At 43.4% G+C, this 17,584-nt stretch overlaps 1 protein-coding gene across 1 annotated transcript; it reads right to left on the bottom strand.

The window, feature by feature from the left end:
* Positions 1-125: 125 nt before the first annotated feature.
* On the bottom strand, positions 126-17,556 carry RGS10 (regulator of G protein signaling 10). The gene is made up of 5 exons (XM_052676715.1): positions 17,440-17,556; positions 12,512-12,630; positions 11,044-11,130; positions 6,237-6,380; positions 126-3,159 (listed from the first exon to the last, which is right to left on the bottom strand). Exons 1-5 carry the CDS (start codon positions 17,486-17,488, stop codon positions 3,013-3,015), a joined length of 546 nt encoding a protein of 181 aa, XP_052532675.1. The 5' UTR covers positions 17,489-17,556; the 3' UTR covers positions 126-3,012.
* Between the last annotated feature and the right edge of the window lie 28 nt (positions 17,557-17,584).

The following is a 17,584-nucleotide window of genomic DNA, read 5'->3' as shown; positions in this document are numbered from 1 at the left end:
TCCTGCTAGGGACAAGGGAACATCAGCAAGTGTTTAACAGCGAATGAAAGCAGAAAATGGGATAACTATAGAGCTTGAACTGATCTTGGCTCAAACTGCTTTCAAAATAAAACAGCAATCAGTGCACAGGTTTAGTATACTTGTAGAATATTTTAATGTTTAGCAGAGAAACACACATTAAGGAAGAGTTTTAGACGTGTGATCAGGCAGCTTTTTGTGCTTACATCTTCAGCATAAATTCTATGAATAAAAGTAGACCTTTCCTGTCTTTAACCTCTAAATAAAGCAGTAATCAATACTCACAGCATGAGGTTCAACACAAAGTTTACAGTTATTACTGGAACACAGGATTTACTCATAGTGAAGCGTTTTCTTTTGTCTGTGCACTTTGTTATATGTCTCTTTGAGAAATACATATATTTCACAAAGTTGGATCAGTGATTACATCATCAGGAACCAATAACATTCTCCACGTACGTACGTGCTGCAATTGCAGACAGCGCTTGCACTGTTTTTCTCCATTTGTTCTCTCAGTGAGCAATATAGTCCATCTACTCAGTACAAATTTGATTTCTGCAACTCTAGTTGCTGCTTCTTTAACAAAAAAAACCCACAGTGGGACACCACAACTCTTGGAAAGATAGACAATGGGCAACAAACTTTTCAGGGCTGAGGCAAAAGAGAAATACAAAGATTAAGAATTTTGTGGATTTAGGTATATTATCTTTAAAACATCACAGACACTGAAATAAACATCACAAGCATTGAAGTGCTGCTAAAAAAACTCACTTATATTAGGGTAGCTTTTGGCTGGTAGCAGAATAGAGCACCTTTGTGTCTGCTCCCACAAAGCATTTGCTGTTACCAAGCAAATAATACAGTACATGAAAAGTGAACATATTGCAAAGGAAAGAGCTGTTTATGAGCAGTTACATACAAGTATGTTCTCTTGATGCCCTACCATTGTTCATACAACCTCTGGTTTAATTTATTGTTATTATTTTAAAACTTGGTTGTCAAAGACTTTTCTCTGTTAATTGTGCATTTTTAAAATCAATATGATTTAAAATGAATCTCCTGCACATCCCTGTGATGAATGTGGTAAGAATTCATTCTGCACTTTCCCTATGAAGGTCCCCACCCTACATTTTCCTACATCACACAGACTTCTGCCATAATTACTGGGAAGAGACAAATCTTAGCTCCTAAATGTGTTCGAGCAGCCCACTCCCAAGGACTTAATTGCATCAGAAGTTCCATCCCTTGCAGTGGAAGGGGTTAAGAGTTCACTGTGATAGTCAATTTTCAAAAGAGGTGATCCTGAGATTACAAACAGTTGGCAAGTCCAGAACTGGACAGTTGCAGTTCCTAAGCTGCATTAAAACAAAGGATGCACATACTCACTTCATTCCTATTCAGCAGAACATTGAAATACAACAGAAGTATGAGAACAGACAACACTGAAAGTGCCCGAAGCAAGAGTATGACTTCACTTTTAAATCCTCTGGGAGCATAAAAGGTAATTTTTATGCAATTTTCATCTTAAAACGTGCATATAGGGGGAGTTCTATCATTTCCTTTTTAAAATTTAATTTCCTAAGAATGAACAGGCTGTTTAGCTCTGAGAGAAGAATCAGAAGTTCCATTCCTGCTCTAAAATATGAGACAAACCCCCAGAAACCATTTTCTCTACACATAACCTTCAAGAATGGAACAGAGTTAAGCGAAGTCATAATCAAGTCCATGAAAAGAATCTGTATCCTCAAAATCTACAGCCCAAACCTAGTTTTAAAAACACTGATAGTGAAAGCAATGTGTGACATTTACGATCTTCCCAAGCAAAAATAACAAAACTATATGAAAACCTAACTGTGCAATCTGACTAGCCAGTACATAAACAGAAGATCAAGACAAGCAGTGCAAAAAATTAGAGTAAATAATGAAAGTGAAACAGAGATAGTCTATACATTTACACTCATAAATACAGCTTGTAGCTATTTCTGCTTTTCCAATTGTAATTGCAATTTCGTAACACTGGCAAGTTGACTTTAGTAGAAAGATTTTAATAAAACCTAGTCAGACTTCGTTGGCTGGCCCTCTGGAGAATGACTGTTGTCACACTGCAGGACTGAGGTGGCCTAGGAAAACACAGCTGCTTTCTAGTACTGGCACCTGATGCTGATGTGACAGACAACTGAGCTGACATGCAGGACGTGCTGAACTGGGCGCATCCGAAGTGGGATCTCAACTGTCAAATTTCCCAATGGCTGTTAGGAGTTTCTCAGAGATTCCATCTATTTAAGAACTTTGGTTCCAAAGGTAGCATAGATTCCATTCTGTGAAGAAGGATTGTCTACAGCAAAAACAGTGTAGGAATTTAAGAAAAACAGAAAAGAAAATCATGACTAGGAAATTGTTATGATTTGTAACTAAAGGCAAAGCAAAGCATCTATCTCTTTGAAAGAAAAAGTGACATTTTAAGAGAGGAGTCAGATTGGATTCTATTGATCCTAACCCTAAAAGATGCTGTCCCTCAATTTTGGTTTCCTATGAACGATTCATCCACAAAATAACTTAAAGCACACTCCTCAACAGTTGCTCCCAACAATGTGGAAAGTAAAAGCCAGGCACAAATAAAAATCGGAAGGCAAACATTTAAAAACAACAACCTCACATGGATGACAAAAGACCCTACATCCTATCTCCCGTTTCTTTGCATCATGATGCTCCACAAAAAAAAAAAAAGACATTGAAAGCTCAACTTATGAAATATTGAATGCAATTCATACTGTGGAGGAATAGCTCAGCCTTTTAGCTAGGAAACAGTCTTTCGATAGGTGCTTGGTTACTTGCTGTCTTGCAAAAACAATTAGTCATTCAAGCAATTAAGAAGGTAAGTATCCTAAAAAGGTTTTGAACTTTTCAAGCCCTAAATGCAACTGCTTATAAACCTAGACTGTTCCTGAGTGTAATGTAATTATTATATTGCCTCTCCTAATGAGATCCATTGTATCATGTGTTGTAAATTCTCGATGCTCTTTTAGCTGCAGTCTGAGCTTCTGATGAATTCTCCTCTTGCTCCTCAGACTTCTTATGGTTTAGGAATATGTCTGACTTTAAGAAGCGGCTGTAGCTGTCGTATTTCATGAGATTGAATATCTGGTGAGAGGAGATAAAAATACAAAAAACAATGACCTCAGTAAAACTCCATTTTAAATTAAAAGGACAGTATATGAATTTACTTTGTTGTTGTTCTGTTAGTAAAGCTAGTACTGCAGTTACTAAAGTCATGACACTGACTGCACGGAACAAACAAGACTGTAGGTTCCACAGTCACTGCTTTGCAATAATGTCTGGATTAGTTTAAGAATCAGATTACAGTTTTCATGACAGCCAACTGAAAACCTATCCAGAGGAATGAAGCAGAGCTGAAGAAAGACAGGTATCTTTTATGGACTGTTCTAACTGCATTAGTCCGTTACACACGCAGAGCACTGAGAGAATTGAAAACCTGCCCATCTTTCTACAGCCAGCATACATCCAGCCTGGAAGCACAGCCTGAAAACAGCTTTTTTCTTTCAGGGCCCAAGTTCAGGCCCATGCATCTGCTTTCTCTTCTATTTGCACCTATTTCAGACAAAAAAGATAGAACTCATTTGGAGTTTTCTAGGAAAAAAAAAAAAGGCTTTGGAGACGAGGATGGAATCTGGTCAGTGTTAAAATTGGCGCTATATTTTGCTTGGTCTTAAAACAACAGGGAAGAAAAAAAGAAAACCTCAAAACTATAACCAAGGCAACAGTGAAGTCTACACTTTGCCTCCCTGAGCCATCATTCATGACTCACTACATTTTATTGTCCCAAAGTAACCAAATTTCCAGGAGGAATTTCTGGATTCTGGCCTGCATGTTTGGATAAATTACGCATGGATAACTGGAGATTTACCTTTACAGGCCTCGTTTCTAGCTGACAGTACAACTGGGTAATACAATTGTTTGAAAGGAAAAATAAATCTCAAACTACATTTTTTATTTTTCCCCCCACATCCTCAAGGAACTTGAACAGACACAGAGACAAGCAAACAGAACTTTACTTTTCCTGTCAGTCCTGGAACGTGCTCCATCCAAAATAAAGGACAAAAAATACTTCACTAACCATGACTTGTTTATCTATTCAAATATTTAAGTTTACATTTCAAACTGTGGGAGTCTTGAAGACTGAAAAATGATCCCAAAACACCTTGATATTGACCTAAATTAATAAAGATAAACGAGGTCGCATTACAATTCCTAGAGCTGGCTCAATTCCATAGATATTTAGCCTAGGGATGGCTAAATATTTATGTTTATCAAATCGCCTTGCAGGAAAAAAAAGTTGTGAGGAAGACACTGTCTGTTAAAATGTCCTAAGTCAGCAAGAGCACTGCAGGATCAAGATCTTCTCTGAATACCCCTAGAACTGGTAAGGCAAATACACAGAACAGATAAGATTTTATAACCACACACATTCAGCAAAAGCTGAATTCTCTGTTTCCTCCCTTGCTGTCATCACCTCTGTAGAGCAGGCACATTTACCCTGCAAGTATTTTGACATCTACGCATTTCTACGAACCACTTCAACACCATTCAGAAGCAACAACTGCCTCCAAGCTGTACATTCAAGGCTACCCTGCTGCAAACAGAAGCAACACCCATTTAAATCACTAGGTCTGCAGGAGAACCGAAGTGCTAGTTACCATCCATGTCAGAAACCAAACGAGCTCCAGATGAAAAGTCAGAGCTTCTACATTCTGGCTTTTTATACTTCATACACTGCCTGTAGTAGTTGACAGTAGTTCTTTAGAGATCACATTTTACGTGTGTTCATACATATATATGTGTATATATTTATACACACACATAACTTCACAGGAATCAAAAACAAGAGAATAACATAACTCTTCCTGAACTGTCATCTAACAGCAAAAACCAGAAGCTTCATGCACTGGAAACCTGCAACAGCCCAAGTGTTCTGCATTCTGGTTTTCACATTTCCCACACTAGTGGGGCTCTTCTATCACTGGGCTAGCATATTTTCAGTCCTGAGCTGACTAACCCCTGGCTGCTGACACGCACACTCATTTGTAAAGCTGGAAAACATTCTAACTCCGGTAGCCTGTCCAGCCACACTCATAATCATGTAATCACTTAGCCTGGTCTGCAGTGCTTAGACTTGCCAGAGTACTATCTCTCCCTTTTCCCAAGTCAGAAGTTCTTCTATGAAAAATGTTGCTTTTTTATGTAGAAATTGAGCTGCAGACATTTCCACTGCTAATGACTAGGAATCTGCCTGGAAAACAGCAGCCTTTGATCCTCCCTCACTTCTACTTCGGTCCTCCTCCTCGGTCAGTCGATCACTTTAGTGACGGAGGCAGCGCCCTGCTAACACCATCAGTGCCCAATGTTGAAATCAGGGTACCGTTTCTCCACAAAAAAACCCCAAAAAGTAACAAAGAACCAAATGGAACATCAGGTAGTCCTGATGCTACAGTAATTAAAAATAGTGCAAGTGCTGGAAAGCTGCAGATAAGAACAACTCACTTCACAACCTGTGATTTAAAGTAAGCTAACAACTAAGAAAATTTACCACCTGCAATACAATACAATTTCTACCAGACCTCCCAAGTTCTGTAGGAAAATACAAAGCAGATGCCAACTCCTCTTCTAAGCTTTGTGTGTTTCAGAAGAGGAGGCTTTTCAGAAAATTTCATTATATTCACATCAATATAAATACCAAAACAAAGCAAAGAGAAGAATCTTGAGCTCTCAAGGAAACCAGTGGCAACTACAGAAACAAACATCAGCTGTGACTCAGCACAAGAGAATACACAGGAAAACACAGGCACAAAGTCACTGGGTGATTCTCAAGCTACCAGCAGAAGAACCCAGGAACGAACTTCATCCACTTTTCCAGGAAAGTCCTGAATGCAATTCACATGGCTGCACTGAGTCTCCTTGCCAACGGACCCTACCAAGACCTGAGGCACGCTGTCTGTGTTGGCAACTCTACAAAGGAAGGGAATCAATTCCATGCCTACTGATTTTCGTTTCAACCTAGGAGCCAAATTGCTAATTCAATCCATGTCACTGGTGGCAGCAGTAGGCAGAATCCTAACTTTCCTATATCAAATTGTGATTAAAGCAGCGTCCATTAAAAGCAGACAATAGCTAAGGCATATGCAAGTAGAAGAAATCTTTACCTGATCCTGCAGCTTCTGAAACATTAGAGGATGAGGTGTCTCCAAAATTGTCTCATTCAAACGCGACTGCCCTTCAACATTGACCTGGGAGGAAGCTTTACTTGACAGGAAAGTCATGTATATTTCTTTTGCTTTCTCTCGCATCTGCAAAAGGACACATTTATTTAAAGAATTATTAACTATGGAAATATTCACCATATTTGTTAAACTTTTATGGCGTACTCTACCTTACTTATTGAGATTCACATCTTAAAAACAAAACAGCCTGAGTTCAGAAGGAAACGAAACAAAAGTACATACCTATTTGTACTGGAGAAAAACCTCTCTGCATTGCCAACTCCTGCCCTGACACTAGTGGAAGGTGGAGGTATTCAGCACTTAAGTTAAACAGCAGCTGTGATGTTGAAATCTGGCTAAAATCGTGTTAATCAGTGTAAAATTGCACATAATTACCAATGAGGCCCTGTCTTCAGTACTTAAAAAAATATTTTTATTAGCAGATAATTGGAATGTGCAAAAACCTGGAGGGAAAAACAGTACTGTGGAAACTTACTCTCACTGCTAGGCAAAACTAAGCAAATTAGTACATAATGCATGCTGCTTCTAGATAACCTTGTAATGCAGCTTACATGCATTGCCATAACTGTGTTTTTACCTCAGGGCAGTTCACATGCAACACAGTGTACAAGATCAAAAGAAACACAACTATTTTTTGGCCAATGGTAAAGAGAAGACTCCTAAGAGGCCCTGAAAGCTGATAAATACGGGTAGGTGTTACTTGCATAAAGCAGTCTGCCCTGATTTCAGCGGTCTTCTCTTGCTAAATCAGTAACTGATAACATTTTGACCATAACTACCATTATCCCTAAGGTTCAAAGCAATCTACAAGTTGCCAAAATCCTTTGAAATTAAATGCAAGCCCATCAGATAAGAGAAAGCCAGGAAGAATACTGCCAAATAAGCCTTGCTGCAGCATTCTGAGTTCTGCATGCTGAAAGCAAAGCCTGCTGAACAGCAGGTGCAGTACGATAATTAGCAGTAGGTACCTATCAGTAATCCCCATTACATTTAACACGCGACTGTCTCTAGACAGCAGGAAGTAAAGGTCTATCTTTGGCAGGAAGTGAGCTTGAAGAAGGAAGCGCTTAAGCCCTTGCCCACGAACAAGTCGTGGAATTTCTTTAATGTTTTACAGCTGAGAATCAACATTTGGTGATAATTAGAAGAAAAGCAACACGTGTTTGACAATTTGTAATGCTTAAGAGTTAACTCTCTTTCTGCTGAAAACGGACACATTTTCCAGGACTCCTTCTTAGAACAGATTGTTCACCTGGTGAATGCATTATTTTATCTCAGGTGCACTAGGTCACAATTAATTGCTTCATAAAAGTCCTTGATCTTGTCAGTTTCACAGATCAGGGGACACTGGGTAAACCAGGTCTGTTCTAAATGAGCAATTAATAGATCAGAAGTGTGGCCTCTTTAACTTCAGCTAGGTGGGCACCACAGAGAAAGAGCAAAGAAAGGCCTGAAGAGAAACGTGAGAGAAAAGAGAAGTACTGTGAGGAAGTTAGAGAACATGGGGGGAACAAGGAGACTGCGTGGGAGGTTGGTGAAATGGGGTGGATTTCTGGATCTTGTGAGGAAGAGTGACAAACGAAGGAAGTGAAAGCACTGTGGTGGAGGGGACTGATGTCACTGGAGAGGCACGGGAGAGCTGACATTACAGTACTGCAGAAACATGGTAGTACACAACTGAGCTCTACAGGTTCTGCTTCCCATGGAACAACTGTTAAGCTACATCTATGTTCCAGCAGTCAAGCAAAGTCAGTTTAACAAAGACTAGAAAAATAAATGAATTTACAGTTAAAGCTGCCAGTAGGTTTCTACATCCCCCAAATGACACTCAGGGAAAGCCAGGTTCAAGCAGAGGAGAAAGCGATGTTACCAGTTCAATGGGTGGAATTCTTTGTTCTGCATTAGCCTGAAATTAATGCCTCCACACAGAGGACTTTACTCTGAATTATAAACACTTAGGCTGGGACCTTCCTCACAGGTGGCTATTAAGGCATTCTGGCAGTTCCCACTTAAAACCGTGTGCTTGCCCCAGCATCCATGCCAGGACCCATTTGGAAAACAAAGTACTGTCTACAGAAACCCCCTTCAATATCCAAATGGATGCGACGTTATTTCCCACTTCCTTTCTCAAGGTCAAATTCAGCCCTCAAGCACATGCGGTTCCCAAATGAGGTGGATGGAAGTCCCAGACCTCGTCAGAACAGACTCCAGCCATTAGCAGCTGTGTAGTGTGACCCAGTCCTGTGTAACTGCTGCCACATTCCACACAAGTAGCAGCAGAAGGAACTGCTGGATATGAATAGAATCGTAGAAACATTTAGGTTGGAAAAGACCTTCAACATCATAAAGTCCAACATTCGTATTTGTTCTGATGGCCTCCACAAAACTTCTTGATGTATTTAGGTGAATTTCTGCAATATTTGAAAAGATTCATTATAGGAAATGTAATTTTTAAAGCCCAGTTGCAAGAGAAGAAAAGTAGTGCAGTGGACATGTTTTTTGTTTTGTTAACAATCACAAATGCAACAAGCACGTGACTAACTCAAATAAAATATTTAAACATCCTTCATTTATTGCCACCACTTCTGTTTCAATAATTAAACGTGTCCTAAAATGAGGATCATATTGGTGGCAGCAGAGCTTGCTATTTACAAGTAAACTTGGCATAATTCCTCCCCAGTCTTCACTAAAATTTACATTTCCATTTTAACTGAAGAAAACAAAAAGTTTTTTTTCTTTTCCCTGTGAATTACAGAGATATTTCCTGAGCTGAGAGTAACAGTTTGTGCTTCCACACTACAGCAGGCTGAATGCAGTTCACCCAAAGACTTGCCTAGGCAAGTACTGCTGCCTGGCTGCAGATAATGAAAATCTCCCCTGAACTCTGAAATATGCATGCATTTTGTATTAGCTCGCCAGAACGGGAAAACCAACATGGAATGGTATGGTCTGACCCCCACTCCCACCTTCTTCTGTGTTCCTATCACTAGTCTAGAGCCAATACAACAGTCAAGAGCCAAGCTACTCCTTGCCAGCACTCCCTCTGGTTCCCTGTCAAGCAATCCTGGCTGCACCATGGCTCACATTCACTCTCACTCTCTGAGCCCAGCACCTCACTGGGACACAGCCTGTGCAAATCCAAAGTGCATAGCAGGGACAGCAAGAGCACGAGGCACAACAGATTATTAATGCACTGATCTTTGTGCAAGTTCCAGCTGACCAAGAAAAAAAAACATGTTCTTGTCAAGTAATGCAGGGTTTATTTTATGCTTCAAAAATAGAACCGATTTAATCCAGGTTAAACTGAAATCTGCTTCATCTGACCAAAATCTGAGCTTACGTGAGCTAGCTTCTGCGGTAAGCCACTTCTAATGAGAAGCAGGTTATAAAAATAGGTGAGTTGTTTTCAGAATACTTAGCCCTCATAAGATAGATACAAAGCAATTTCTGCAAGTCACTTTCAGAAATGCATTCAAGCTTACTGCTCTCATAAGCAGTGCTAAGATTTGTACTTATAGTGCTCTTTCTAGCCATGTAAGTTATCTAATCATTGCCACCTGTAAACAACAGCTACAAAAACTTCTTGCAAGTCTGTGTCATTCCAAAGCACATTTATTACGCCTGCTTGTAACAGTTTTGCCATACCAGACTCCAGTCATTATTTGCTGTACACTGCAATGATTGGTACTGAATAATTAAGCTGAATGGAAAGGAACCAAGTCTCTGCCCATTCATTTGACAATGCATTCAAGTACTTGCTAAGCTACTATCTGCATATGGCAGTTTACCATTTCCTATACTGGCATCTACGATCCTGTAGTAGCTGAAAAGATGGAAACGATTTAGCAAGGGAAAATACTATTACAATCCACTTGCAAAATGTGGAACCTTACAAGAGGATCTTCCATTTTCATTTTAAAATCCACTCTGACAGCTTCTTACCCCTTGGCAAGGACATTGTGTGATGTACAAAAAATAAAAGCCAATAAAAATCTGCCCTGATTAAAAAAAAAAAAAGATAATAAAAAAAATCTCCAAAACCTTTTTAGAAACAAAACATGGAACGTATCTTAGGCCTGACCCTCCAGGCTTCAAAGCAGAACTGAAAGCAGAATCTGTGCTCCTGCTGGAACTAATGTACGCAGAGACCCTCGCAGTGGAAAAAAGTGACTGCAGTGGACAGTTAAAACATCTCCAATGTAACATTTGTTACTAGAAAACTACAGCTTTCACTAAAATGTAAATGTTCTGTGGTCGTATGTCCCTGCGAGTAAATATTTAAACAAATTCTAAATGGTTCTTCACTTCCTTTTGCTTTGGTAATTTGAGAAAGCATTCCATTTTGGTATTGTAAAACAGTTTGTGCTCTTTCTTGTTTTTACATTTCTGTATTAAGAGTAGTGTTGTATATTTTCATGTAACAGCCATCAAGCTTTACAACGTTGTAAATTAGACATCTTTGAGCATGATGCAGTGTTACTGAATTCAACCTCTTGCTATTCCAAAGCAACAATGAAATGTTCAGTTTTCCTAACGGGAAACTTGACAACTTCAGCATTTTGTTTCCATTTGAAATAAAACCAACTTTGTTTCCAAACAATTCCAGCAGGACAATTTCAGAGCCATTCCTTCAAATACGTGTATCTGCACTCGTAAGAAGCACGTTCAGCAACCTCCATCTCTGCTACAGAGCCCTTGCAGATGAGTAGAATTTATTTAGGAAGCATACCTGTTTTTTTCCCTGTGTTTTCTTAAATTCTTCACACGCTAACCAGAACAAAACATTTTCTTCGCTGAATTCTTTCTTTAAGAACTCCTAGGGAAAAAGAAAAGTCAACAGATGTTAGAACCCAATTCCTCCATTGTTTTTCTCTCTTCCTGTTACAGCTATTCAAACAAGATGCTGCTTGTGGCTGGTTTTATCATGGCACGAGTTTCCGTGACACTGGGTAACAAAACCACTGCGCAGTGCATCAAACCACCAACAAACAGCATTTTCAGCTCTTTAAAAGCACATTCCAGGAGAAGCTCTGCCTCAGAGCTTATCAGTAACTCACAGGAAGGCTTCCTCCATCTTCCTTAAGTAACATGAGTAATTTTTTAGTAAAAGGAAATCTGAAAATGTATAAATTCATTAGCAGGTGAGTACAGTGATCTATTTTAACGAGAGCAACAGCTCACTTGAGATTCCTGTTCTGTCTGTGTCTGATTTACTAATGAGTAAAATCTCTAGAAACAGTGGTTTCCAAATATGAAAACCAGAGGCAATAAATTTACTTAAGCAACTAAAGCAGAAGATGTATTTGCAGTCTCTAAACAGTGTTTAGACAAAGCACATCCCCCAAAAGCACAGCATATTTTAAAATCAGAGGGGAAAAGTGCATTAAATTAATATATAAAAAGCAGCCACTGAAATATTTATGGCTCCAAGACTTCCAGTTTTCAGAGTTAGAAAATAGAGATTAAGCAATGCGAAAAACTGAACGGCGCTGAGAAATTTTTATAAGAATTCTAAATCACAGTAATTGCAGTGCTTCGTAATTCTGCTTTACACTGCTTTTCAAACCAGTGTGAGATGAAATAATTTCATCCCGGGCTTTTTATCAGTGCTCGGTCCAGCAAAGCCATACTTGACCGCTGGTCCTTATTCACACAGCTGATCCCCCTGACTTTGGCAAAAAAGCCACATTAAGGCTGCATTCCAAGCTGCACGAGCCCCAGTCTGTAGCCAAATTAAAGGGATTTTTTTTATTCAGTACAGCTGCTGCTGCACACAGTCAGAGCTCCACAGAGCAGTCAGGCTCAGGGACAGTTTGTAGCTGCTTAAGTAAGGGCAACACACTGGAACGGAGTGTGGGACTGGTCCTCAGTAACTAACAGTGCTTGGCAAGAGAGATCAATTGCTCCAGGGTTGTGGTTTATCTATCAGTAACTTGTTAATCTGTGCAGTAGCTGACTGATCCAATTAGAAAGATGCGACCAAACATCTTCTGTACACCTCACAGGAGCAAGCAATTCACCACAGCAGCAGCTCAGCAAATGCCACAGCTGTACCTGTGCCCCCTGCTCAGGGGATGTAATGACAAGGCTGCAAGCTGTACCTACAGCACTGCACATCTGCACCGTTTGCGTTGAGGCCCATTCCTCTTTAAATCCTAATGTTAGTGTATGTAAATATTCATAGGTAATATAGCAACCCTGAATCGTTTAACTCCTTCTGGATCTTCAAGGAGGTTCTCCAGTGATGTAGCCCATTCTGAGGTTCCTTTCAAGCTCTGGCGGCTGCTGCTTGGGTGACCCTCGCTGTCATTTATCTCTGGAAAAATGGAGAAAAGCACCATCTTTGTTAGAGGTGATTAATACCATCTTTGTTAGAGGTGATTAATACCATCTTTGTTAGAGGTGATTAATACCACAGGCATTTCTTCCCCGCTCCCCTGTGCGCCTTCGGATTACAGCTGCTCTCTTTAAAGAAAACACCATAAAACTGAAAATAAACACACGCACGTATTGGAACTCTTCTTTGCATCTGAAGAGGGAAAAAGGTCTCGCAGCCAGATGATTCATGAGCACATCGGTGGGCACCCTCACTGCTTTGGAGGGCTCAAGCACCTTTTGCACGCGGAACACAATGACCGCAGTCTGGCCAGCAAAAGCATCGCGTGCCTTGTTCCGCAGGCACTGACATCGGCCGTACAATCAAATCCTGGTCAGCCACACGCATTAAATTTATTTTTAAGAAAAGAATCACTGCAAGGGAATGGCAAGAAACAAAATGAGAAAGAAACACAATGCTTTGTTGAGAGAACAAGTCTAACACGTTAACTTACTCTAATGGGAGGAAAGACAGCTGACAGAAGAGCTTCATTCCAGCTGAGTCAACCTGCACGTGGGCACGTAGCAGCTGGGTGGCTGCTCTGTTTGCTTCTTTCTTTTCAAGTCCCCTGAAATTCTGTTTTTTTAAGGTGAGCTGGGCTGAACCCACAACTTCTCCGTCAGCCAGGCAGCACCCAGCCAGGGCAGACGGCACGCACTTCTGCATATTTCTATCCCAGGGATAGAAAGTACATCACATTCAAGGCTGGCGATGCCAAAAAGTTGCTTGCTGGCTACGCATCAGAAGACCTATTACTTGGGAAGACTCCAGGAATTTTACTGCTGATCTGAAAAACTCTAAAATACACACAAAGAGCTTGGCCTTCTTTCCTCTTACACTCGCAGTGTCTGTGGAAGGCAGCAGAAGTGCAGGCCACGAGGAATCAGTCACTATTTGGGATTCTCACACACCAAACAGATGCATAAAGCTCCGACGGTAATCAGTACAGCTGCCATTTGTTTTCATCACCCCTTTATTTCTTCCTACCAGCTTACTGGAAATAAAGATCTTAGTAACTTCTGCTTATGTTCTCTTAAAAACCCTCCCTCCCCCCTGAAACGAAACCTCATCAAGTATCTCCAAGAGCTATCTATGCAGAGCTATACTATCAGATGTCCTTTTCAGCTGGTAGCTATGCTTAAAACCCTACAGAATACTGGCAGTTCAGCAAAGCCATACTGAGACCTGGAGAATCTCTTCCTAACTGTGAGAAGGACCACTGTTTTCAGTGAACTAAAATCTCCCATTTCCACTCGATAGGATTCCATACGAGAGAAATTACAAAGCTGCAAAAGAGGGAATCTTTCTGAAGGCACAGAGCCTACGTCCCTGCCCCTAACACTGAAATCTACACTCAAACCCCAAGTCAATACATATACATGCATATACAACAACTGAGCTCATGGGCACTGCAAAATAAACATCTCACATGCAGATCTTTGTCAGTCACAGTCTCCTTCTATGATACGCTTACGACTCCGATCAGGAATTTCCTACGTGACTCCAAGTCTCCACGCCTGCATACAAAGGTTCAGGATACAAGCCAAAGAGGCTTATCCTGCAGGTAAGAGCTGAGACAGATCTGCCTCTGAAGCAGCAGGTACCTACAGCCCTGCATAGGAAAAGCAACTGCTCACCCACCCAGAGCCCACTGGCTAACGCTTGGAGACCCTGAGGGTTATCCCTAACCCACCACAGCAGGCTTAGAACACGACACAACGGCACAGTGAATTACCTGCTCCTCAGTTTCACCCTCCCTCAAGCAAAAGCATGTGGTTCTCGATTATCACTTGCAGAATTCATTTTAGGAATGTGACTCGAAGTATCTGTGCATCAGTTGTAAAACCTGTGACATCTCGGTGAGAACAGTGAGGACATTGAGCAGCACACAGCTGGCTCTTCTTACAGTCACTCTCACCTGCAACCAGCATGGCAGCACCGTGCACAGGTGCTGACGGCCTGAAGAACCAGGCCATGCCTTTATTAAATATGTAATTTAGCACGGAATGTGCAGGAGCGGGGTTTTGTTTCTAGTGTTCCCTTTCCAGCCGATATTTAGGCAGCTTTTAATGATGACTAATCCATTGGAAAAACATTTATTCCAATGAGCCAATGCAAAGCAGGGAAGCATGCCATGAGAACCTCAAAACATTTTCTGGTCAGGAGGCTGGAGCAAGTGCTCTCATGCACCCAGGACACCGCTGGCCTGCTTTGCTCTGGCTGCTCTCCCTCTTTTCTCATCTGACCAAGGCAGCTCTCTATTTCCCTCAACCACTCTCACTCCCAGCTCATACAGCACAACCCAACCCCACCCACTTACGTCCCCCCATCATCTTTACCCAAAACCTGTGATCTTCTCCACTTCTCCTACCACCTCCTCCAGCTTTAGCAGAGAAAATTTAGGCTCTGAAAGGAAGGGCCTCCACAACACCCTTTCCACCGAGCTCTCTTCTACAGGATGCTGTTTCTCAGTCTGCCCCCTCACCTAACGAGCTCCGTGCAACCCCAGAGCCCTGCTGTGCTGCTCATGGGCTGCGATCCCTTTGCTCGTTCCCTGTCTGGGGCATCAATGCAGGCAGCTCCTCAGCACAGCGCTCTGTGCAGCCCCAGGGACACGTGCCATCAGCCCACCCCCAGCAGCCCAGCCCAACGCACCGCGGGCAGCCACCAGGCCACAGCACAAGCAGCCCAAGCGCTCCCCTCAGGCTGAGCACCACTGAAAACAGCAACATCCCTTTCCCTTCAGCACAGTCCGAAGCAGGCTGCACATGGCTCGTGACAGGAGGAAACACCTTGAGATGTTTATAAACATATTAGAAGTGCTGGAGATTTTATTACACCCCATCAAATGAAGGTTAGAATACAGAAGCATAGCCCAGTTAGGATCGTTTCCCCGCTCCACGTACGAGTTTCATTTAGAAAATTTAATGCATTATTTCCAAAATTTTTTAAGACTTTAGAGGATGAAGGAAAGGTTTTCCCCACAATAATTGCCACGTTCATAAGGTTTTACTAAATTACCTTAAAAATGATACCTCCTCTGAAGGACAGCTTTTATGCAGATAACTTTCTTCTGTTAACATCGTCTGATGATAACATGACATGATGCACACACAGAATAATGAGCTCAATGCCAATATTTAATATCCCAACAGTACATGTTAGCGCGGCCACTCAGGTGAGGGAGGCTGGCACTGCTGTTACTGAGAACTGGAATGCACGTGATAAACAAATGCACTGACTGCATTCCTTGTTTCTTAATGCCGTAGGAAAACACTCACTGTCTGTTAAACAGATGAGAAACTAAGAAGCAGAAAGCCAGCCAACTACATGAAGAGCACAGCTCAGCCTCCGCCAAAGCAAACTTTGCACCGAGCATCCAGCCATTCTGCTGCGCACAACAGCCAGCTGCTGCACCAACACAGCAAATGATAAAGTGCTTATCTCAACCGCACTGCTAGTTTAGAGAAGAAGCCCACGCTAAGCTAGCAAGCAGGCAGTCAGCCGGACAGCTACGTCAGGGAAGAATCTGACAGAAGCAGTTTTTCCCTATCACACAACAATATTGCCACGTTAAGCTGTGGATAAAGGCTCATTGTAAGGGGCAGATGTAACGCCAAGTGCAGCGCTAACAACACTGCAACTGCCAGTTGAAACAGAGCATCAAAAACGGCCAGCAGCTGCACTCATCAAAAGCAGGCACGAAAATACGCGACTCACGACATGAACTCACAGCTCTGGCCCTGGCTTTCAACAACAAAACACGTGGAAACCCAAACCGCTGGAGATGCGGGGACACAGCTGAGCCGGGGCGCTGCCCTGCACGAGCGCCGCGCGCCGTGCCAGCTTCCGAGCAGCAGCACCACAGCGCGCGGCGCGCACCTGCCTGCTGCAACGGGCCCCGCGGCAGGGCTGCGGGCACACCGCACCACAGAAGCGCCACGAGCACCACGCGTTAGCTGTACAACATGGGGAGAACGCTTCTCAGCGCCTCAGCCTTCCAGAAGAACTCCCGTACGCACCACGCGTGCTTCTCTCCCTTTTCACCGGGATGCTTCACGAAGCTGAGACCTTCGTTACTCGTTAAAACCCCTCTGCACCACGTCTTCTCCTGTGCTCACCGCAGTCCTACCAGCTGCGGCCATCAGTCTGGAATTAATGATCCCAGCTTATGAAACACAGGGCAGCCCGGCCAGGCGCCCGCCGAGGGCGAGCTGCTCCACGAGCCGACTGCGGGCGGGTCCTGCACGGCGCGGCGCGGCGCGGCCCAACGTCCTCTTTCGACAGCCGGATTCCACTTTTAACTATAAGGAAGGAAGCGAAGGGGACGCTCTGCTTTTGGAGCATCTCTGGGAGCGCTCGCCAGGCGCGTCCCTCGGATCACCGCCACGCTGACAAACGCCGCGTTCGGCTTTTCTTGGAAAGACCGCGGCTGCCGCCCGCGCGCCCGCCGTTCCCCGGCAGATCCCCGCTTCGTGCCCTCCAGCCCCGCCGTCCGGCGGCTCGCAGCCCGCCCTCCCCTCGCGGGCTCGCAGCTCTCTACAGGCGGAGCGCCCGAGCCCTCCCGCCCGCGCCGCCTCAGACGAGGTCCCGCTCCGTGCTCGCGAAGCCCCGCTCGGCCCGCGCTCGGCGGGGCCGCCCGCTCTCTCACGGCGCCCACCGGCGGGAAGCGCTCCGGCCCCGCCCGCTCGCGCTTTCCGGGCCCGGGCGCGACGGCCCGCGAGGCTCCGGATCTCTCTCCCCGCTTACCTGACGGCGGGCGCTTCCTGCTGAGGCGGCTCACGGCGCGGTTGAACATCTCTCGGGGCGGCCGCGCGGCCCCGCGCTGCCCGGAGCTGGAGGGCGGCCGCGCCTGCCCCGCCCCGACCGCCGCCTCCTGACGGGCGCCGCGCGC

The sequence above is a fragment of the Tympanuchus pallidicinctus genome, unplaced genomic scaffold (assembly GCF_026119805.1).
Source record: "Tympanuchus pallidicinctus isolate F22 unplaced genomic scaffold, pur_lepc_1.0 scaffold16, whole genome shotgun sequence".
Taxonomy (NCBI): domain Eukaryota; kingdom Metazoa; phylum Chordata; class Aves; order Galliformes; family Phasianidae; genus Tympanuchus; species Tympanuchus pallidicinctus.
This window is presented reverse-complemented; position numbering and strand designations above follow the sequence as displayed.